The sequence below is a fragment of the Varroa jacobsoni genome, unplaced genomic scaffold (genome assembly GCF_002532875.2).
Source record: "Varroa jacobsoni isolate VJ856 unplaced genomic scaffold, vjacob_1.0 contig01887, whole genome shotgun sequence".
Classification (NCBI taxonomy): domain Eukaryota; kingdom Metazoa; phylum Arthropoda; class Arachnida; order Mesostigmata; family Varroidae; genus Varroa; species Varroa jacobsoni.
In genome coordinates this window covers 21,848-44,521 of record NW_019214715.1, presented here as the reverse complement: position 1 = coordinate 44,521, position 22,674 = coordinate 21,848, and the positions used below count along the sequence as shown (strand labels likewise).

Sequence of the window (22,674 nt, the reverse complement as noted above, 5' to 3'; positions counted from 1 at the left end):
ATACTCCACTACGGTTCGATGTCGATGATAGTGCTTACGCGTGTACTGTCTCAAGATACCTTCGAAGTGTAAGAAAAAGTAAAGCAGGATAAGGTCAGAATATAGTACTAAAAATACGTAGTAATATTAAAAATATATGGCAGATTACATTACGCAGAAAATCTTAAATGTGTTCATATTTTAGAAACACTGTAAAATAGTAAACTGCGCTTATATGTTCATGTCATGCTCGTAGTAAATTATAACCCTACTTGCTTCCTCGCATTTGACCTAAACATAAGATGTTTCCAAGGATTTGTCCCAAAGCGATAGTTAAGCGTACATGAATGCTGTGTTAAAATTAAGAGCAAAACTGACTACTGTAATGGAAAGCTAGCTCCAACACTTTTTAAACTAGACCACAAAATATCGATCGCAAAAAATAGTTAAATCATTTAAATTACGGCTCATATAGTAATAGTAACCATTTTCGGCCTCTCTGCATTAATCTCGTAGAATATCCGGATCGATCGGCATCTTCTAAGATTTATAAAAACTGACAAAAACATTGAGAAGTCTACATATGCAAACATCTTGATACATTTTAACTACTATTTGCAAATCAAATTTACACTACCAGCACACATAAGTAAGACGAAAATGGAGAAAAAAATTATTTTTTTATTGCATACATATATTTGTATATACACTGTTTTTTAATCTGCTTCCATTCTGTACAGCTATAATTGGTATACATTCATCAATATGTACTTACGAATCGACCAGCTAAAGAAAATAAACGGCAGAAACCTGTACGCAAGTGCTGACATCAAAATAGGACTGGAGCGTCTATATAGCGGTTTGTTTGTTTTTTTTGATTGCTCAACTATTCTCCTCGATGCGTCCCCAGCACGTCTCAGTCTTTCTTATAAAGCTCAACTTGGGCCTCGACAGCTCCTCAAAAATAGATCGTCTTTCTGGTGGCCAGTTAATAGTTTGTTTGCAGATTCTGTCTTGGACAAGACGCACTTCTGTAAACGAAACAATACCTACTCTCCCTTTGTAACAGACGGCGTCTGCTATGTTAGTGGAGAAAGCAGTCACCGAACCTTTATTCTGGTTCGGTTCGGACTGTCGTCTGCCATTTCGTCTGTTTGTCCTCAGGTTTGTGTACATTTCTAATAAGAAAACAGAGTGCGAGAATGAATGCAAAATAAAGCTGACGAGTGAATCTTTGGTACGCAATTGCAGTTGTCCGCCCGCCGAACTGATCTGGGTACTACCCCGTAGAGTGAGCCTTGGCTCATTGTACATCTACACGAGCTTTTATTATTATGTTATTGTGCTGTTCGACCAGAAGGTGGTGTTCCTAGCAGTAGGCCGATATTTTCTGTGCGACGTTTGGATCTTTTTGAAATGTTTCATGTAATGTGACATATGACATTAACTAAGTGGTCATCACGGTTGCAGTTTCGTCATCACAGTGGGCTATGAAGCATGCTCGAACGGAAACGTAGTGCTCCTGAAAAAGACAGACTGATTTCTAGCGGGCTGAGGACGACGCAGATCGTATTACGTAAAAAAGATTTACTGCAGTTTGCTTAAGTATTTTCTGCGTGGAAATGGCTCCGGTGACATTCTTAACCGGCCGCCTACAGGACCATCGTTACGGTCTGAACAATGTTTTGTCACATCAGTGCCCTCGATCAGAAGGAACACGGATGGTTTGTTGATGCTTGAAACAATCTCTGCCGTACACCACCTGTGGACAGGTAATATTTATGGCAATGTATAATATTTTCGTTATATGCCGCAGACAAGTCATGTTTCATTTTTATCATTTGCGATGTCCTTCAAAGGTTATTAACCTGCATCCTATCTAATCTGTGTTATATTGGATATATTAATACAAACAGATATTTCTGACAATTTTTGGCAAAAGGAAGTCGATATGTAATCAATCATGGAGATAGCAAAGTCAGTGACGGAAATTTATATAGGCAGATTAAGCTGATTATTTATTGTAATTGGTATGTTTTTAGTCTTTTTGCAACAATCAGCTTCAGCGAAAAGTACTGTTAGCTAGAAACATCTGCCATCGAAGATGGCGCAGTGCCAGCGGAATCACCTATCAACAGACTGAACTCAAAAGCGCACGGTGGCAAAAAAAATTGTAAAAATTTTTCTGTGGAAATCCGGGTCACGAGACCATTTATAAATAATCATGACAGACATTTAGGAAACCATCCCTTGAGAAGCCATCACAATGTATGCTTAAACTACGTGTCCTAAGATTAGCGGGTCATTTTCCGGAATTTGGACCGCTTATGTCGAAAGTCCAAACTGCCGGACTCAGACTCAAGTTTAGTTATTTCAAACATTGGCAGATTGACAGTTGTGGAAGTAAATGCTATTATGATAAGTTTACTGTCAGGCCTTAGATTTTAACATCATCCTATATCATTTAACTTATGATCCTTGAATACATGGTCTGTTGTACCAAAAAGGAATATTGAAATTGGGTGCATAAAGATCAATTTAGCTTAGTAGCTTTATTGTCATTGAATCAAGTACTTTCTAGAGACAGTAAATTAACTAAACATTTGAAAATGGTTGTATATGGACATCGTCAAAGTTCTAGTAGCAACCACAGATTGAGTACTATCGCATACAGTTACAGAATTGCCCATGTATTTTCCTATGTAATCAGTAAACGTGGGCATCATTGCTCCTTAAAAATGTCTCAAATCTTACCAGCTGAGTTAACGTTTTTTGCTATATGATGTCGTTTTTTTCTGGTTTTTACCGCACATCGAATATCAGATGAATCGCTATTAAACGCTCGTGAAAATGGACACGGGCAACGGAACCCTTACGGACGGGAGTTTCGCTATTGGCGATAGTGGCGGAGTGCAGGCCCGTCAACCACAACAACATTTCATTGTCACCACTGAAGCTTCGCTATCTGGTACGAGTTCTGGTACTTGAATGAAATGAACCAGCCTGTTCATGAAATAAATTATACTAAGCCTTATATCCTTTAATGACTAGGTCATAGTTAATCCATTATATCGTTTATGAAATGCGTTCAGTTATGTACGGCCGTAACAGAAAACCTTAGGTAAATTAAAAAAATTCACGCTGTAATACATGAATATTTAAATTGTCATACTTTCAGATGATTATCTCGAATTCAGGGTTATTTGCACGACAACAAAGCATACGATTTATAATCATAGCACACTTCGGAAACTTTTTTCGGAGTCCTAAGGCACACTACGTAATTAAATCTGTAAGGGCAATGAGAATATCAAATAATTCATTTCCTTGGAATTTCCTTTCATCTTTATAGGAACGGATGGCGAGGAGACCCAAAATGCGAGTGGGGATACCGCCTCGAACGGAGATGTGGGGCCGCTGAGGGAACAGGACAGGTTTCTTCCGATCGCGAACGTCGTGAGAATCATGAAGACCGTCATTCCCAAAAGCGGCAAAATTGCCAAGGATGCGAAGGAGTGCGTACAGGAATGTGTTTCTGAATTCGTTAGCTTCATCACATCCGAGGCCTCCGACAGGTAGATGGCGCCAGTTTTTTCTGTAACTCTTTATCTTTGCCCACCGTTGCTTTGTAGTGTGTTGCTATTGGTGTAGACACTTCTATAGAGCACTAAATAGGAAGCAATTTTTTTTTAATTCATGCCAAAATCATTAACTTTTTAAATTGCATGTGCGAAATAATGAATAAAATTAGCCAAGCTGACTATTTGGATATTTTATGCCAAGCATTCACGCATGTATGATCTTATCGTATTTGATGCACCTTTAGCATTTATATCTAGTTGACGTGATTTTGTATATTTTATGAAATATATGATATACAAAAAACGTAAAAAATATAACAATGTAATGTCTATGTTTTCGCTTAACACTAATTAGGTGTCACCAAGAAAAGCGTAAAACGATCAATGGTGAAGATATTCTTTTCGCAATGCAGAGTCTCGGCTTTGATAATTACGTTGAACCTCTCAAGATTTATCTTCAGAAATACCGGGAGACGGGTGTTAAGGTAAATACTACATTGACGTATTGGTAATTTTTCCGAGGAAATAAAGTGGCTGATAACAGAAAATAACGAACTAATAAAGTGTCTTGTTCTTGGCTCTTAATGGGAAGTTTTTTATATTAAGTTCAAAAGTAATATGTGTCTCCTACAAAATGTCTTCATCCTTTACAATCAAAAATTTTTTATGCGAATAACGAAGTTTTACCGAAATTTTAAGTTTTTACGAAAATAAATATTTTGACCAACCAAGATAGGATAAAAAAAAATAGTCCTAGAAAACAGGATTTAAATTAAAAATGCTAAGTCTATTTCTTTTAATATATTTTATTTAAATAATTAGAAAAAAAATCTAAAACCGACGTAAGAAAAACTGTCTACACCGGTCTAGATCCAAAACATCATAAAAAGAATGAGAAGATATCAACTAAAATAAAATGAAAAACAATGAACGATAAAATGAAGATAATTTATTGCACAAAATTTAAACTGCTTCAGATTGTTGCACAAAAACAGCATTTTTGTGGTAAATTCCAGTCATACAGTTTAAATGGCTAGTTATTATCATCCCGTGTAGAAAAGATTTTAATAAACAAAGCAGTAAAACCTTAGGCCTCTTTCCTATACCCCATATAATGTTTTTTAGTTTGGTTAGCTTTTAAAAAATTGTTAACACCAAATATTTTTTTTTCGACCATTAAATACGCTTATTAAATCGTATTTTCTCTCACAGATTATAAATAAACTCTGTGTGCATATTTATGCTCTACGTTTTCAGCCCGTTGAGGGCGGTAATGTCGGACAAGGAGGGGGTGTTGGTGAAATCTCTGCGGTCGGGGTGGTCACTAGCGGAGGTGATGTCAAGGAAGAGTTTGTAGCAAGCGCTGGTGGATCTGTGGTCGCCGATGGCACCGTTGTTACTCAGACTGGGGCTGGAACCTCTACCGAAGCAGGCGGTGATGGCACCGTTATTGTCGACGAGCTCACAGGTGTGGCGACCGACTCATTCATTACGGCTGCCAACATGTTAGAACAGGACAGTTCTCAACATAATGTCATCTACACAACGGGCTTTGGGGATTTTTGAGGAAAAGGAGAAGGAGGTTGTCTTCCCAAAGGAAGTCAAGGCGGAACAAGCTATATATTAGGATAAAATGCATTAATTTACGATCTCGAAATATTCGTAAAGAGAACATTTTTGTCTCTGTTTGTTTGCCCTTTGGGTGTGCATGTATAAACCGGCTACTGGGCTTCGATGTCTAGCAATTAGCCAGACAACATACAACACGCACAGGATTCGTGCGCGCAGTGACCTCAACAACAGATAAAATTGCTTTTTGCATCCATGAGCCGACATAGATAGTATTTAAAATAATGAGGCACAAGGTGGGTGTGCTGAATAACAAAAGATGATAACAGTTTACTACAGGTTAATTGATAAACTGCGATTACACTGGCGGCGCATTAAAATGTTATGAGACTGTGAATCGCTAGGACTCATCTCTGTGCGAGTATATATTGTAACATTACATGGAGGCGATGGACCATCTAAACTGCACGTAGATGAGACTCGTGCCCATGACGTGCAGGTGTGGTAAATGCGGTTATTAAACGTTTTGTAAACTAAATTGAATAAAAGCAGTTTGACAACTGCCTGTTTTGTTATTCGATGTTAGAAAATTTTTTATTACAATAAATTACTCGATCTTCAAATAGCCTTTAGAACAAAGTTCAGACGTTTAATTGACCAACTGTATCCTTTTTCGTCTATCTAAACTAGCGCCTCTCAGCGCCTTTAGCTCTAAATTTCAATGACCAAATTAGTCTTATAAGGTGTTTGTAAAATTTTTTTCTAAGAAGATCAACATTCTTATGGCAAAGTGTCAGTCTGTACTAACGTAGTCTTTTGTGTAGCTTACAAGATTAATTTTGTCAATTCTAATGGAAGGTTGGTCAACAGGTTTTTTAGCCCAATTAATCTAAAATTTATGATGCGTGAATATGTACAAATAATGTATATTGATACGAAATAAATATGATTGTACCATCTGACATGTTCTCCACGCGTCTCTTTGTATAAAAGGCACTAAACACGGTTTATTGATGCCAATCTGGGTATTCGGTACTGTTTCCAATAGTAAGCTTTTAGGCTTGTATAGTAGTAGTAGTGCGTGGATGAGTTGTCTTTTCATCCAGATACACTGTTCTCAACAATTTGGTCGAAACGAACACCCTATTTAAGGTTTAAATCGTTAAGGTTTAATGCAAATAATATAAAGCTAGAATTATCTCTCTTCAAAGCGTTTTGTTTCAGCAGGGTTTGTACTCATCTCAATACGTAGCAACCTGAATTTTCATAATTCAGTTATTAACTCTTATCAACCTAGCGGTTAAAATGTTTGATTCAAAGCAGAAATTACTTCGGAAATTGCGTAATGGTTTTTGTACTTTATTCTAGAGCGTCGATTTTTCAAGAGTAACACTGCAATGTCGTCAGTTACCTAAAATTGGATCTCCAAAACTAAGGGCCTCACGTAATTCCACCGGTACAGCTCAGTAGTTAACTAAATCTGATATTTAGTGAACTTATGTTTATGAAAAATAATCGAAAACGAACTTTGAAAACCTACAAAGCTTAAAGAGGCATCTCTTCTTAGCGATAAACACTAACGCTAGAGATTTTTCTGTCGTGTAAATAGGATATTTCTTTAGGGATTGTCTCTATTATTGCTATACGTAAAAGTATAGTTTAAGCTATTTTACTACGGTCATGATTATTTTAAATCGAAGCGTTTGGGAAGTATACAGACAATCCAAAGATCACTAGAAGTAGCACATGAGAACTAGAATAACAGCCTAAGATAAACGACACCTAACGGTGTTGAAACTACACATGTCATTCAAGGCGTTCATTTTTTCAATTAAGTACTTGCGATTGACCTAAAAACTCGAATGGGCCTATTTAAATAACAGGTTCTTCATTCACATTCAGGTACGCACCGTTACATTGCCTTATAAGACACGATTTCAGTGGATACCCTCAGGTAATTCAGTTACTTGTGCTTCAAGCAGCCGTCCTCAAAGATTTTTGGCTAATGGCGACCCCAAACAAAAGCAGCTGGACCAAGTTGGCAGGCACCACATTTCCTCGCTGCCATCTTTAGCGCGGCCAAGCATTTCACCTAATTCCGCATTATAGGCTATAGACAGCACCACTGTGAACTTTACGATGTTAGGATTTCAAATCAAATAGTGCTTCGATCATTAATAGAATCTCGACTTTGAAGCTCCATGGAAACTGGGCAGAACTGGTACTGCAGGCCCTTGCACCATTCCCTCTCTTATGCTTCATTTCATGATAGTTAGCTATCTCAATCTCCATCTCCGATTATCATAATATCTGAATACCTGCGGTTATTTATGTGAATATCTGGGCTGATTCGGAGTGAGCCTTGAATAACAAGATGAGAATTAGCGGGCAGTGATCTTTGCGCAAATAAGCCCAACCGTCGTGCTGAGTTTTACATATGCCCCATATAAGATACATGAGTGCAGACGGTACTTAAAATGCTGGTCGTGTGTAAGCTGTATTACTCAAATCTACTTAAAAGAAATCCTAGGAAGCTCTGGTCCCTTATACCATTATGTACGTCACTAACGTGTACGATAAACTACTCACAGACCGCTTTCTAGCTAATTTACCCATCATAAGCATAGAAAGCGCGTTAGAAAGTGCATTGATAACGTACATCTGATCAATAGTTGAAGATAAAATATGATTTCTAACAGATTTAGGAACCTGAGATGAGTTCATATTTTCCTTAATCTGTTAAAATAGTTCATGTTTTTTTCGAGTTTCATTTTTTCGATAATTGGCACTATTCAGTATTCTTGATATCTATGATCCCTTTCTTTAAAATTATATCTTGGTATACTTTAAAGGTCATTCGAAGCAACGACCGCTACTGCCATGGATTAACATCATGATTTCGTGTAGGTTTGCGCAGATACATCAAAATCTGCGCGCATCTGATTTCTGCTTCAAATTGAACTCCAATTTTATTGCAAATCGTTCCACTTCCGGAGGGCTGCGACCAACTGAAGTTGCCCGCCATGAGTTTAGCCGACGCTTTCCTTTCTCCTTCTCCATGTGATGGATCTATCTATCCCTTGATAGTGGTTGTGTTGCGTACTCCGGGACTCTTAGCGGGAAAGGGTACTGGCAGCAATAGAAGACGTTCTGAGAGAGAGTTCTACGCGTGCTCTCCTTCGGGAACCCCCGTCCTGGCTGTTTGTCCCGCTTATCAAAGGGTAGTCTACTAGCCGACGAGCTGGATAAGCAGGAAAACAGGCAAGCGGCCCCTAAAGCCCGGCAGGTTAGCACACAATGAGAGCAGACAGCAAACATTCCTGCTGCTACGGGTGGATCGTGTTAAGGCCACCAAAGGCCGCCACCAGGTGACTGGGAATGTCATTACAATGCTATTTCTTCGATTTGGCGATCCTCTGCCATCAACTATAATCGGCAGCGATTCCGCTTAGCCTAGGGGAGCGCTGTGAGCAGGACCTCTAGAAGTGGCTTCTGGTCAGAAGTGGATGTGATAACAACAATACGTCATTCAAGTATCGAGTATGCCAAAGTCACTAGTGACTCGCCGTAGCCGCCGTACTAACCATTTTGAGAATTGCGTGTATGACTTCGTGAGTTTGTAAAATGAGTCTGTGTATTTCAAGCTGATCGAGGTGGCACGTTGTAGCTGTTGTTGGCGACTGTTGACGAACAAGTCGAATAGGACGTGTTGTTAAAGTAGCAGCGCAACATGCCCTTTAGCAGTCTGGATGAAGTCGAGTTCGGCTGTGAGCCCCTGCCGTTGCCGCAGACCCAGTCAGCGACCGGGTGCGCACCTTCTCGAACAGGAACTCCGCAGCAGATTCAACAACAATAATAGTAACTGCAACTCGAAAAGCAACAGTAGGGAAAGCCGCAACTACAACAACAACAACAACAGCCGTCCAACTCAGGTAAGTTTGCGGGGCTCACAAAACAATCTTGCTTTTATGAGCGAGGTAGACTTTTTTGCGCGCATTGGCCATTGGCTCCAGTATCCTAGAATCGATATTAAAAAAGCTCACCACGCAAATCTAACGAGCCAGCTAAAATAAACTAGTCTTGTACCTCGGACGGCAGACTGACGTTATCAGTTGTTCAAAGAAGCACGCTATCTGCTGTCGACGGCCAACCCAGCGACCTCGTCGACCTGCACGAATCTTCTTCTGCACGTCCCCACATGGAAATGACACAGCGGACGCGACTTATCTATATGTGTCTGTGTGTGTGATATTAGTGGCAATAGTCGGCAAAACACGCGAGCATGTCGTAAACGGAGCCAACAAGAGCAAGCTCCTCGCATCGAGGCCATCCCTACTTCTGATGGCTCATCTACCATCCAGCCATCGCCAGTTCCATGTCCTCAACCCAGCGACCTCAGATTTCGTCCGAACTCCCGCGCCCCCTTATACCACCCTCCCGCCAAAGAAACCGCTTGCCACTCGAAAGCAGATAACGAGGAAACGAGAAGCAAACTGTTTTCTCTTTGGGCTAACAAATTAAATTAAACAAACTACGTGCCCTATCGGCAAACACTAAACAAGGCAATAAACGTAAAATATAATAGAAAGGCTGGCATTATTGCCGGGCGGAAAAAGCCAAATAGACAGACATGTAGTTTTAGCAAAACAGATTAAGCTAGGTAGGTGTATACGTTCTCAGTAGATGCATACAGTGGTAAATATAAAGCTACGTAGTATTGCATATAGTGGGTTATGGACATATCAGATTCTATAAATGAGCGCAAAGCCACGCCTATTTGTCTTTTCTTTTTCCCTGTATAAGGATTTTTGTTTAGTTTTATATGCCTCGCCATCGAATCGCCGGCATACAACTGAAGTTCGTACACTTTTTACGAACTACTTGTGCTATAGTCAGCGCCTAATCTTCTAATAAAGCTGCTTCATACGTAAACTGTTTGACAAATATAAGCATGGTTTATTTTTTTACTTTCCTGAAGTCGCGCACTACATAGAAATGTATCTATTACACTTCAGGTATCTTTGGAGATTAGCAGTTTAGCTGCTAGACTGTGTCGTGCAATATTGTCTCATTACTAGCTGTAACCTTAGTTGCAGCGCTGGCCCTTTTTCATAGGGCCCCCTACGAACATCTTATTAATGAGGAGCGAATTGGAACATTTATATAAAAATCTATTACAATGCGTGAGATACGGCCTATATCGTTCATGTTTTCTAGCCAGGTGATGACATGTTCTTGGTATCTTGTATGACTGATTCCCCTTATTGCTACGTCTATGTTCCCAATGCATTTTGTATATTTACCTCACCACGGTTAGCGGATAATTTCGCTCCATTACTTACTCACGTATTTGTTATTTTGTTGCGTATTTTGTTGTTGTGATCTTTGTAATTATTATTGATATTATCGTTGTCTGTGTCAATGTTAATTCGCCCTACCTGCAATACTGTGTCCCGTGTACGTACCATCCCCACTCTTCGTGTCGATCTAATACCTGATCGAACTTCGTATGCCACCCTATCCCGACCATCATTCCGACGATCACTCAACCACGAACCAATTAATCAACAAACGTGTTTCTGGCGCATACGCTTAATGATCGATCAATGGATTTATACCATCGACAAATCGATCCTCGCACTATCCGAATTAAATTTTCCTTGACTCCTTTTGGCCTTCTTTGCTCGTGTGATGTGTATTATATGCGTTGTCTGATATTTGTACTGCATATTCATTCATGCACAATAAATCTGCGATACCGCACGACGGTGACACTCTCTTTGCGGTTCTGCTAATCCTGGAATTATAATTATCACATTCTGTCTACAACACACATTTACCCCCGCGTTGTATCATCTCGGGCTATTGGTTCGGGTCAGCAGCAGCAGCAGCAGCAGCTTTTAGCACCTGTCGGCTGCGTGGCCTTAACCGTACCACATCAGCTCGTGCAGGCCAACAAGCATTTGGTATTGTTATTGTTGTTGCTGTTATTTTCTGCTTCTTCCTCTTCGGTTCTTTTACCTTGGCCTTCGTGTTCTTCGTCATCTCCGTCAACTCCGCCGACACTGTCTTGTTCTTATGCTGCTCTAACGCGCGCGTTTACCACGACGACAAAAACAACAACAACAACAACAATTTCTGCTTCTACTGCTTCAACAATCACCATTCGTGCTGATTCTACTTGTGCAACTGTCCGACGCAACTCTGCGCTCACTCCGCGTTGCGCCGATCGACGCATTTCTCTCACGTCTGCTGCTGGTGCCATTTCTGCGCCGGTCGGCGCTGCACGCCACCTTCGCCGTCACGGGCGTCATTACCGAACCCGCCGCTTGACTCTATCTCGCTCGAGTGTGCCAACCTGTTGGCGTTTCTGGCTGCCCCCTTGGTTCCGTCGTATTCTTTTGCCCAAATCTTGTTGTCGTCGTGCATTTTGTCTTCACGCCGCATTTTCGTGTCCACTTGCGGTGGTGGTGCCAACATTCTCTCTACGGCCATCACCCCCATTGTCAACATTACTGTTGTTGTCGCTGAAATCGCTGACGACGCGGGCTGTGCAGAGTGGCCATACTCGTCATGTCTTCAACGACTACGAACGCCAACAGTTCAGCAGCTGTTCGGACCACCGCTACAACAACCAGTTCAATAGGTGCTTCTACTACGGCAACTCGCAGAGGGGGCCATCCCTCCAGACAGAAAAGGTTCGGTCCTGCACCACTCGCGTCCTTTGAAGATCTACCCACGGATGATCAGGACAGTTCGCCTGAAAACAACGAACCAGCCACTGCACGTTCACAGGCTTCTGAAGGCAGCACGCAAAGTTATCATCAATACCAGCAACAAACAGTGGTAAGAAGAGTAATCATTTTTGCACTTTCTTCATATATGTATATGTATAGGAAATCATAAATGCATGTAATCATAGCAATGGATGCAGAGTGGGAGGGCAGGGATGTGGTCACCGAATGAATCGAATTTTACCAGAGAAGTGTGTTTGACTGCTGTAACAGCACGGTAAGACATTAGCTAAGCCTTAAAGCAATTTTAATTAATTGTAGGTTTTAGTGACATTTAGCTCACAGCAGTCCAGTCACATCTGGGAATCGATTAGGACGATTGTTCTAAGTTCAATCCCTGTAACTTATTCAAAATAATAATATTAGTAATGACCATAGGATATGGATACTAGAATGTTTCAGTTTTTACAACAAAATACTGATGACCAACATCATCAGCGCTATTCTTATTATTGTTCCTGCTGTTCTACATCCGTCTCTCAGTGTCGTATATAAAATATTTGCAGATATTTTGTGGGTTGAACCATTCAAATTGGGTCTGTTGGGTTACCATATGAAGGGTAAGATTCTATAGGTGCGAACTTGTGCTGAGAACGTTAACGAAAAGTTAGTATATGACGCACTGAATGAGCTTCGTTGATAACATTATTTCTTATGTGGACGAGGGTTCAGTCTTCAAGATGAAGAATTCACCGGATGGAATTCACGTGCCGTCTTATAATATATGGCCTTATGCTTAGCGCGTTACTGAACAATTAGTCACGAACACTATTTTTGCAAATGCACCAGACGCAAATGATCTGTGTTACCTACTATAGGCCTAATGAACGACGCAATTTCACAAAGGAAAAATGAATGAAGAAACAGATCTGGTTTTTTTTGCTGGAAACGTCCAATTGCATATGAATCATTTATCACCAAATATGAAACGTCTTTGGTCAAGCTTTTTTTTTTTTTTTTTTTTTTGCTGGCAATAATCCAAACTGGTATTCATATGTCTTTTGTTAATGAAAATATTTAATTATTCGAATGCTCAAATGTGACCTGGGCTTTGTCATAGGCGGCCACAGTCGTAAGTTAAATGAATGGAAGTTGAAATAGGTCAGTTAGTCTAAAGGCAAGCAAAATATCTAGTTGATGATAATAGGAAAAATTTGAGATATTTGCTGCTAACTAAAATGTAACGTAGGTTGTTGCTATATAAAGTTCGGCACGGCAAAGCCATTTTCATCGCCAGAATCGTTTACTCTGAAAACGAGGAGAGAAACAGTGGTAGGATAATGCCCACAGCCGTAAGCGACGATTATGAAAAAAATACAAATATTCTACTGAATTGATAAGAGGTTAGCGCACGGTTGGAAGGACGGCGAAACTTGCGTTGCCACCTAAATAGGTATTCGATAAATGAGCAGGTCTATCAGAATATGCCCACATCTTTTATATTCTCTTACGAGAAGTTCAAAGCTTGTTATAGTTTACTAGCTTTTCCATAGTCAAAATGCTTTTGCCTTCGTCAGTGCTGCTTAAAGGTGCTCTTGATTGAAAGTACTCGAACTGGTTAGACGAAATCTGCAAAAAGCAATGTAGCACTCAAATTTAATAGTTTTTTTTTATGGTTCAAAATCTAGCGCCAATCGCAGCCGCATAGAGTCTCGGATTTAATGACGAACTCAACATATATTGAAGTTAGTAAGGACAAGAATTTCAGCTTCTACGTCTATTTGATAGGAATACACCCCAGTACAAATTAACCTTGAAATGAACATTAACAGAGCTTGGCCTTTTTCTTGTACTGTGCCAATTTCACAAGTATTCGTCAACGGCTAACCTAAGGGAAGGGATCACAGGCGAATATCACCTTGTCTCTGCGCTGTATTTGTTGCAAGCTAACTTAAGTAGACCGATAGAGTTACAAGAGTAGCACAAATGGCTCTGCGCTTTCGGATGCCCGGCGTCAAGCTCAACTACGACCCGTTTAAATGCGTCATTTGGGTCTTATGACGAGGCTAATTAAGGTGGCAAAAAGCCGGCGGCAAAAGAAGGTTTCTCCAGATGCGCCTAGCTCTCTGCCGAACTTCGAGGAACAGGGCCCACTTTTCGATCAGCGTTACAAATTGGGGTCATAGGTTAGCCCGAATAGCCCCACAAGATAAGGTTGTATGGATTAAAGGTCAGGCTATATGGGCCACTGATTATTTCGTGCAGATCATCAGTTATTTAGCTAAATTTAAGAGAGGATGATCTTCTTCCTATGAAAAGGTGCGATATCGACTAGGATGGCCAAAGCTTTATACTCATTTAGTGCTAAGTTAGACATGTTAAGAACGGGCGATCTACTATAGCAATGTGAAGTCAGCTTTTATAGAGCCCAAGTAGTGTGACAGTGACGAATTGCGTTTTGCAAAAGGCCAGCGGAAGAACAGTAACTATATCCACACTGTTTTTCTCGGACAAATTTGCTAGATGCAACTCTGTGGTTACGCATATATCGGGAATAAATAATATCCATTATAAATACTGATCTATAGTTATGGTTGTCTGCAGTGCGCTGTGAAACAAAATTATCATATACACATTCTTAGCGAACTGAGTTGTACAACAAGATTACTTATGTTATTTTGCTGTACGGCATCTTGTTTCATCCATGCTCGAAATCAAGTTACCATTAAAACTCCCAAAATAATCATGTTAGTAAAATAACTCCTGTAAAGCGTAACGTGCTCCCACTTTGTCTTAACTTTATTATTTTAATTTAGCTTTACTATAAGCTTAAATTTAGCGTTATTATAAGCGAACCTGTGGTTACATAAATGTTTGATGAAATGAGAGAAAGAGATAGCTTATTTAGTTGGACCTTTTGAAATTTGGTGAAAAATGCAGTATGAAGCTATGAGCCGTTTGCATGCTATTCAAGTTTAAAATCAACGTCGTCTGCTAAAAGAGACAGACTGGCCCACATAATGCCACCGTTCGCATCCGCTAATCGCTAAAACATATTCAAGTGTTTTGCAAAGCAGTCGGAAACAGTATGCACGGATAAGAAAAGCAACAAGCTATGGTACGTATGTACTAGTTGATTTTTTATTAGCCACAACTTTATCTCATATTAAATTCTTTCTTAGAAACAACATCGTTGATGACTCCAATGTCGGTAGCATGAACAGTTCCACCTACCTTCCTTTAGGCTTTACTAATTTGGAGCGGTCATTGTTTCTTCTGAAGAGGTTTTCTTGCAGGTATAACACAGTCATCAGATAACCTCTTCTTTTTACCAGTAGGAATGGTCGTACGCGAATAGCTAAGGAAGCTCAATCTTTGTCTTTTAAAGCAATTCTTTATAGCTATAGATGCATTTAGAATGACCCATTGTCATTTGTCACAGCTGATGTGCGGCACGCATCCCCATTGCGTTCTTCATTTCGCTTGAAGACTGAATAAATGGCCTCGGCCAGTCGGTTGTCCGCTGTTGATCACTTTGCAAATTATGTTATTGATTTGATAAAGACGTACGAGCATTCGGTACATCCCTGTTTTCATTTCCGCTACCGGTAAACCAATACAACAAAACATTGATAGCTTGCATACAACAGTGAAGTTGCAAGCCCGCCGCACAGAGGAGAAACACGTAGATCTCTCACCAACTATTGATTTAGCTTGACTGTTCCATACGAATCAAAATCGTTGCTTTCAAGCAGTGCAGCAAATCAAAATGAGCAAGTGTTACGTGACTAACTTATTATCGAAGGCCTCAAAAGAGATCGACATTGAAGTGTTAAACGGTAGTACTCAACAGCTCAGTCTGGCACGGATAATCAAAGCAGAAGTACGATATTTGAACATGCACGGAAAGAACGATTGCGATGAAACGACAATTGCAAATATTTCTAATAGACTTGCTAAACTACTTCTTAGTAGCAAAGTCCGAAGGGAAAAGCATCTCCTGTTTGTAAGGTACCTGTGCTGTAGTCACTATCTCTTTAGTCAGGCGTTAAGAATTCAGGATATTTATGTGCATTGAATCCAACAAGCGTTGTTGTTAGGTTCTAAATAAGTGGAATAGCGTCAGACATCCGTCCACATTGATTCAGTGGATCCTTGCGAGATAGATACAAATATTAGATTAATTAATTTTGATTTTGCAAACACTAAAATAATGATGATCGACTTTGTTAAATGATCTGCAGTTGTTTCGAAAGGGAGCTTTACTTTACGAATATACTCGTGATAAGTGCTTAAATACTAAAACTTGATTTTCCTTCTCACGCACGGCCTTTATCTTCGAGGCGTATATTTTTAAACACTACATAACCGACAATTATATTGTGACAAACTAAGCAGTACCGCGCCCGATACATCATCTGCGCAACCCTATTCCAAAAAAATTAGCGCAGCCAGCTTTAGGGCTTACTGATTTTAACAGGCGTTTTGTGCTTTATAATTTCTACATAATTACTACCTATTTTTACGCAAAAGGTTGCGTAACCCAATGGAAGAATCTTACGGTTTTTAAAGGTACAACTTACATGTACCGATCGGTCTGTAAATACAGGCACAGAGAACAGCGCTTATTTCTTAACGGAATACGAAAAAAAACAGTATAGAAGAAAGCATACCGAAAGATCTTAATATTAGTCGTAATTTCGTCGCCTAGACGAATATGATAGATTTTTGTGCATTCTCTTTTTTGCTGCTTAATCAGTATCACTACTTGGTTATAGATCTCCAAATCGAAGAACGATAGTCAATCAAATGGAAGTTTATCTTTAAAAACGTTAATCTTTAGTCAATCTTTCATAAGGTTGCGAATACGATAAACACTCTGTATGTGTATGTACGTTAATATTCATGTTCATATACATTGAAAATCGCTTCATATAAGCAGGCATTCCATGCCGTTAGATGCGCTGTAAAAAAGTCATGTTAAATGCGAAGCTCAAGCCTGACTCTGTCTAGGCCTACGCGCTATTGGACTATTATCGTAACTCAGTCTGTTAAAAATCAACAACTTGTCAATCTATTGAACTACTTACCTCATTAGTTCAGATGGCGCAACGTACGAACTTTACACAAAGGTGGTACGCCGAAATAGCATCGCAGTTGATTTGCCACGATACCTGAAATGCTTCGAACTTTAACTTTAGTATCACCTACAAACATCGCTTCAGCCAGCAGAAAAAAACCTGTGTCTACACGTTTCACGAACACAGATTCCAAATCTGTGTTTGTACGTTTCGTAGGCATCTACGTTACGGCTACACTATCACGAAAACCACTGCAATATTGCTGCGTTCTGGTCGAAGCACGTATCGGCACACTGATATTTTTATTCAAGTGAAACCAACTTCCTTACCTTAGGAGCATTTCTAACGTCGAATATTGTAGCAGAAAAAATAGGCCATCAATGGCACCTTTTGTAACCGCTACTAGAACTTTAACATATTAACAGGAATGGTTGTTGTTTCAATAAATCAGCATTCGGTGGGGCTTATGGCGCTGCGGAAACAACTAAGCAGAACCGAATATGATCTATTGCCCATAAGTTTTATAGCAATCGGAATCTACAATTTTATCCTTAATTGAGCTTTATATATGAGTTAGATGATTTTTCGTGAAACCAATTTTTTTTCAAATAAAAAAAGGACGATTGTTTGAAGTACCACTATTTGATTATTTTAAGAATACGCTAAATCCCTAACCACCTATTCTATCACAGCGCAAGTATCTTCCCAACGCATTTTGGGCCACGTTGACTTGATACCCGTGAATATATTGCGTTATGAAAATTAATGATCTTTTTAAGGTTGAATCGTTATTAGTATAGCTAGTTTATTGTTCTACTATAAAAATATAGCTATATATATATATATCAAAAAATAGATCGCCCAGCAAAAAAAAATATATATGTATATATATATATATATACAGGTGATCCCAAAAATAATAAAACTATTTTAAAGTGTAATTAAATGAAAACAATAAGCGGATGAAACTCAAATTTGGAGCAAAAAAAATTATTTTCGAATGTTATTGTTAATCCAGCAGAAACACACAAAAACAGTATAGCAGGGAGAGTCAATTAGACCATGAGGCTAGCAAAAGCAAATCGCATTCGAAGACATTGTAAACGAAGAAGTTACGTTCGAAAAATGCTGCTTTTTTGGTAAAGATGATCCAGACTGAAGAAAACAATCTTGCGAATACTGCTTGGAAGGATTTGAACAAAATGCGTAAATCTGAAGGAAGATCGCTCGGAACAACGAAGTTCAGATTGAAGCAAGTAATTAATCGACATAATGGGGCTTACAGGGCAACTGTAAATCGACATGTTACGCAAAAATAGCATACAAGTTTAGCCAGAAGTTGCAGGAAAAGGGTTTATTGAACTGTTGTTAGTAGAGCACCTGGCGCCAGTTGCTTGAATTATGCAACAGCCTTTTTTTTTTACCAGTCCTTTGGGAAGATTTCGACGGAGACAGCAAATTTTATTTCCAATAGAACGGAGCACATGCACACTATCAACATGAGGTAAAAGTACATCCTTATGCCAATCTCCCAAAGAGATTGGTCGGACAAAGAACGCCGAACCCCGATCCGAAATTTAAAAATCGCAATTAAGAAAGTGCGCCTTACAACACACAACGATATATTTATTGAAGTTTGTGAATCAGTAGTCTGCCATTATTAGCAGTATACTGCGTATAACTATAAGATTTTTTTTGCCTTACCTCGCCTCTGAGGCTTTCTGCAAACAAAAATAGGAATTTTCTGACGAACCTTTCGCATGTGCTATAGTTGTCATTCTCATCGATCGTTATTATTCAATATAACCGCCATCCACCACGACTACAGTTTCAATTCGAGCTTTAAACTGCGGGCTAGTTATTTTAAAAGTATTCCTTCTCTTACCCGCGAATATCTTTTAATAATAATGATCAAGCGTCCAGGTAAGTGTAAACTTGGCAAAGTGACGCTCAGGTACGCAACGTGCAAAATGTTTTAAGAAAATGAAATTTTGGGCTTATAGCAAGCCAATGGTATCAAACACACAGGGGCTGAAAATTACCACAAAGTCCAATGAGGCCTACAAAGTTATATATTGGAGCTAATCGATATGATCCATTTCGCAGTTGATATCTAAAACAGCCGCAAATTAAAAACCTGAGTGTATTTAAAATAACTTTTGAGCTTTTTGATGGATTTTAATACCCGCTTAAATTCCGAGCACGACGCCACAAAGAAATTGTTTTTTGTCTCGAATAGGTAGCCAAAGTTTGTATATAGCAGAAATGCTATATACATATATGTGTTTAGACGAAACTGGGATCTGGCCACATATGCGTGCTTGGGTAGAAGTATGCTCTTAAAGCACTTGAAAATGAAGTCTCTCTTGTGTCTCATATGAGGGGCTTTTTGTATGCGTGTTGTAAGTACATATAAATTTATTATTTTAATGTATGTGAGACTAATTGCGCAAGCACATGCTGGTTTTGTCTGGCGTATATCATCGGTAGTTCTTAGATACCGGAATACTTTGTAGCGGACAAGCGAATCCGGCGGACTTTGAGATTAAATAACCTTTGAGATGAAATTCGGTTAGTAAATACCCCAGTCTTAGAATAGAAACTTGCTAATTAAAATCGGTCAGAAAGGAAACACTTATTTTAATATCGAGAGTGAATAGTTAGCGGTCAAGCTTTTGCTCCTTGAAGGCCTGGCAAAGACATTACACAAGGAGACTTTGACGGAAAGCACAGCAGGTAAGCGCTGCAAACTCTTTAAAAATAGAGACTGGAGTGTTAAAGGCCAGCAAGAAGGGACCAGATGTCAGCTTCTGAAGGACAGGAACCGGCTGCTACAATTGATGAGCCTTTTCATGAAAATAGAACCTGAAGTCTAAAGGCTTTGTTGGCTAAAATTGGCATTCCACATGCGGCGTGTTACAGAATTATAACTCAAACATTGAAAATGCGGAAGATGAATAGACTCAAGGCCAGTTGAAAACGCCTGTGGTGTACTTTGTGTGAAAATCGCGGAATTTCAGTCAATAGAAAATTTGTCTGAAGTACAAGCTCGCTATAGCGGAAGCATGACCTTTTACCGTCAGCTGATAAGATACCGGGCCACAGAAGGGCGTCATCTTGGAAGCAATCAAGTTCGGTGGCACGATCGAGTAGGTTCGGACCAAAACTGATAATAGTACTTGTGATGGACATCAGGGACATCTGCTCCTACGAGGCACTCGCCGAGTACAGCTCGCCATCTCGAGTTCCTCAAGAGGAGCGCTAACGTGGCAATCGAAAGCACACGGTTGAGTTACTTCACAACAATGGTAGACCTTATCGCCACGCCTCAATCACTGCCTGAATCGAACAAGGGAGAACTCAAGGCTGGTTACAGCCCGCTCTTTCGATCTATCTCTGTGTGATTGCGAGGCTTTTCGGGCCCGAAACAAGATGAATGGTAGCCAAGCATATTCCACTATCGATTTATTTTGAGAAGTCATAAATAGAGAAATTATACACGGCAAAGCAAATGGTAAGTATATGACTGTCCAAAAGCCACCGGAGTGCTAGGACAAATGTGTGGAAAATAAAGGAGCACACTTTCAAAACATATTATTAAGTTATCGCCCTAATCTAACTGATTCAAAAAATGATCCTGTTTAAAAGTCCGCCAGTTTCGCTTGTAACAATTAGGCTATTGGACATTACCCAATATAAAGCTAATATTCCTGTCCTTTAAATGGCTGAGTTGTACACAACTCGATTTAACAACTTACCACTTTCGTCTGCTATAAGTGGACAAACTAAAATGTATTATACGTTACCCTTACAACAAGTTTTTTTGCCATTTTGTGTGAAGAGTCGATAGTGCTCTAGAAATCTGCAACGATTTTCAGACGGTGTATGTCTCATCGACGGTATAAAACATAACTAATTCTTATTTGATACTACACATATAAACTCATTGAGATTTTTATATGATGACTGGCCATACTATGAATGCCTCGCAATCAGGCTTATGAGAGCTTCCCGATTGTTTTTATTCTACCACGTGCAAATACTCCTACAGCATTAGTTATGAAATTTTGTCCTGACTTAATCCTAAGTCACGGTGCTGCCAAGACTACGTATAATATTTTTTTTTGCCCATCACATCCGCTGTTCAGTCTATACGATCGACGGGACCGAAACCAGCTGTGGTTACATAATATTAAAGCTTGCACTTATGCATCATGAAAAGTCGAGCATATTTCTCTCGTGCATTTGTTCATAGAAAGATCTGATAAACTGGTTAAAACGTTTTAATTTCAATAAATAACTGTCAAAGAAAGCAGTGTCTGCATAAACTACTTGGACGTCTTTCATATAGTATTATCTAAAAGGTTGATTATGGCGAGCTGTTCTCGACCCGGGCTTTTCGCGCATCAGGGGCTGGGGTCGTTGTCTAACAGCGTTTGTTATTGGCATTGTGCAATTGATTTCACGCATGAACGAGGATGCTAAAAAGATATGTCATAGTGCTTATCGTCCGATAATAATACACAATATGAAACCCGAAGCTAGACGACGACAAAAAAAAATACAATTATTTACTTGCTTTGGTTACGCATGTGTTGTGTCTACATGCGGGTGGATGGATTTGAACCAGCGATGTTTCAGACGTTGCTAGAGGGTTTACGAAAGAGTGGCTAGATCTATCAGCAGACATTGCTATAAAAGTCTTTGTAACGAAAAAAAAAAAAAGTTAAATTCTAGAAAAAATACAAACAACCATATTGGGGAACCTGTCTGCCCTGATATACTATACAACTACTGCACTACAGAAATTGTTTAAAAAATCTGCATAATATATACGTGGAGATGAACAACTAAAACACAAAATTCTGCAGTACACTAATAGTTTTTCAAAACAATTTTTTTCTCGAAATTCATACAGAACTTTATAGCGTCCGTGGGGTGCTAATATGAAGGAAAGCAGACTTCGTTGATTACTCATTCTTTTAATTTAAAAAAAAAAAAAGAGTTGTTTTGTAGAAAATATAAACAAAGTTACTGCTGTCCTAACGTCTCGTATGTCATGATCTTCATCAAATTGGAGATGTTTGTCCATAGACATCTACTGAAATTTCTTTTTTTTTTTTTTTTACGGTAAGCAGTTGTTAGCCTGTAGAGAAATGTATAAACATATTCTGCATATCTCCTTTTGGACGGGTTATATTTGCCAAATCTGCCAAGACCTGCCGAGCAGTTTACCAGAAGAAGCCTTCACACAAAGTTCACAACGCTACTAGGCGCATCAAATCTAACTATTAAACACTTTTTCATCCTCTCTGAGCAAACATATCCATAATTAATCCATTTGCAGTACGATAAAGCGATAGCGTTCTCGATCCCTACCTTCCCGTCCAACAGATACAGTCCTCGGCAGACAATGGTGCTGCGGTCGAAAGTGGGCTGAACTGGAACTTACGTCTTGACCTGGGCAGTGCTCGATCAGGACATCAATCTGGCAGTCGAGGGGACTCCGAATTGTCCACACCGGTCGCTCCAGATAGCGACATCGTTTCACAGATAACGATCACTCCGACAGCAGGTGAGAGACGTTACATAGGAAGTTATTGGCCTGCCCCTAATCGCATAGTTCATATGTGATCTTAAGCTATTTCCCCTAAGTGGCTTTAGCTGCTGTTCAGTGACTACCAGTTCAGCAGACTCGCAATAGTTGTTCTATCATACATTGCAAATTAT

The 22,674-nt window shown here is 39.5% G+C and overlaps 3 protein-coding genes and 1 long non-coding RNA gene across 5 annotated transcripts in view; 3 read left to right on the top strand and 1 right to left on the bottom strand.

The window, feature by feature from the left end:
* The first annotated feature begins 3 nt into the window (after window positions 1-3).
* Nf-YB (nuclear factor Y-box B) lies at window positions 4-5,709 on the top strand. The gene is made up of 6 exons (XM_022853601.2): window positions 4-93; window positions 1,450-1,751; window positions 2,803-2,947; window positions 3,332-3,554; window positions 3,916-4,045; window positions 4,818-5,709. Exons 3-6 carry the CDS (start codon window positions 2,830-2,832, stop codon window positions 5,124-5,126), a joined length of 780 nt encoding a protein of 259 aa, XP_022709336.1. The 5' UTR covers window positions 4-93; window positions 1,450-1,751; window positions 2,803-2,829; the 3' UTR covers window positions 5,127-5,709.
* A 3,169-nt stretch (window positions 5,710-8,878) lies between these two features.
* Window positions 8,879-10,078, top strand: LOC147751884 (uncharacterized). Its single transcript, XM_086973220.1, has 2 exons — window positions 8,879-9,061; window positions 9,228-10,078. The coding sequence occupies exons 1-2, from the start codon at window positions 8,879-8,881 to the stop codon at window positions 9,648-9,650; spliced, it is 606 nt and encodes a 201-aa protein (XP_086829346.1). The 3' UTR covers window positions 9,651-10,078.
* A 1,378-nt stretch (window positions 10,079-11,456) lies between these two features.
* Window positions 11,457-22,674, top strand: part of LOC111272265 (uncharacterized) — a 29,148-nt gene continuing 17,930 nt past the window's right edge. For both annotated transcript variants that reach the window (XM_022853603.2, XM_086973219.1), the window contains exons 1-2: window positions 11,457-11,975; window positions 22,339-22,519. In XM_022853603.2, the coding sequence (XP_022709338.1) occupies window positions 11,703-11,975; window positions 22,339-22,519 (454 nt within the window). In that variant the 5' untranslated portion in view covers window positions 11,457-11,702. The remainder of the gene's footprint in view (window positions 11,976-22,338; window positions 22,520-22,674) is intronic.
* Window positions 11,800-22,409, bottom strand: LOC111272268 (uncharacterized). Its single transcript, XR_002687415.2, has 3 exons — window positions 22,324-22,409; window positions 16,954-17,037; window positions 11,800-11,889 (listed from the first exon to the last, which is right to left on the bottom strand). It is a non-coding gene; the product is annotated as an uncharacterized LOC111272268 (long non-coding RNA).

Excerpts from the sequence above, each read along its gene's own strand:
- Nf-YB (XM_022853601.2), top strand. The coding sequence starts at position 2,830 with ATGGACACGGGCAACGGAACCCTTACGGACGGGAGTTTCGCTATTGGC. Across the intron at positions 2,948-3,331 it reads CACTGAAGCTTCGCTATCTG|GAACGGATGGCGAGGAGACC; the intron begins GTACGAGTTCTG and ends TCATCTTTATAG. Across the intron at positions 4,046-4,817 it reads ACCGGGAGACGGGTGTTAAG|CCCGTTGAGGGCGGTAATGT; the intron begins GTAAATACTACA and ends CTACGTTTTCAG.
- LOC147751884 (XM_086973220.1), top strand. The coding sequence starts at position 8,879 with ATGAAGTCGAGTTCGGCTGTGAGCCCCTGCCGTTGCCGCAGACCCAGT. Across the intron at positions 9,062-9,227 it reads ACAACAGCCGTCCAACTCAG|ACTGACGTTATCAGTTGTTC; the intron begins GTAAGTTTGCGG and ends CTCGGACGGCAG.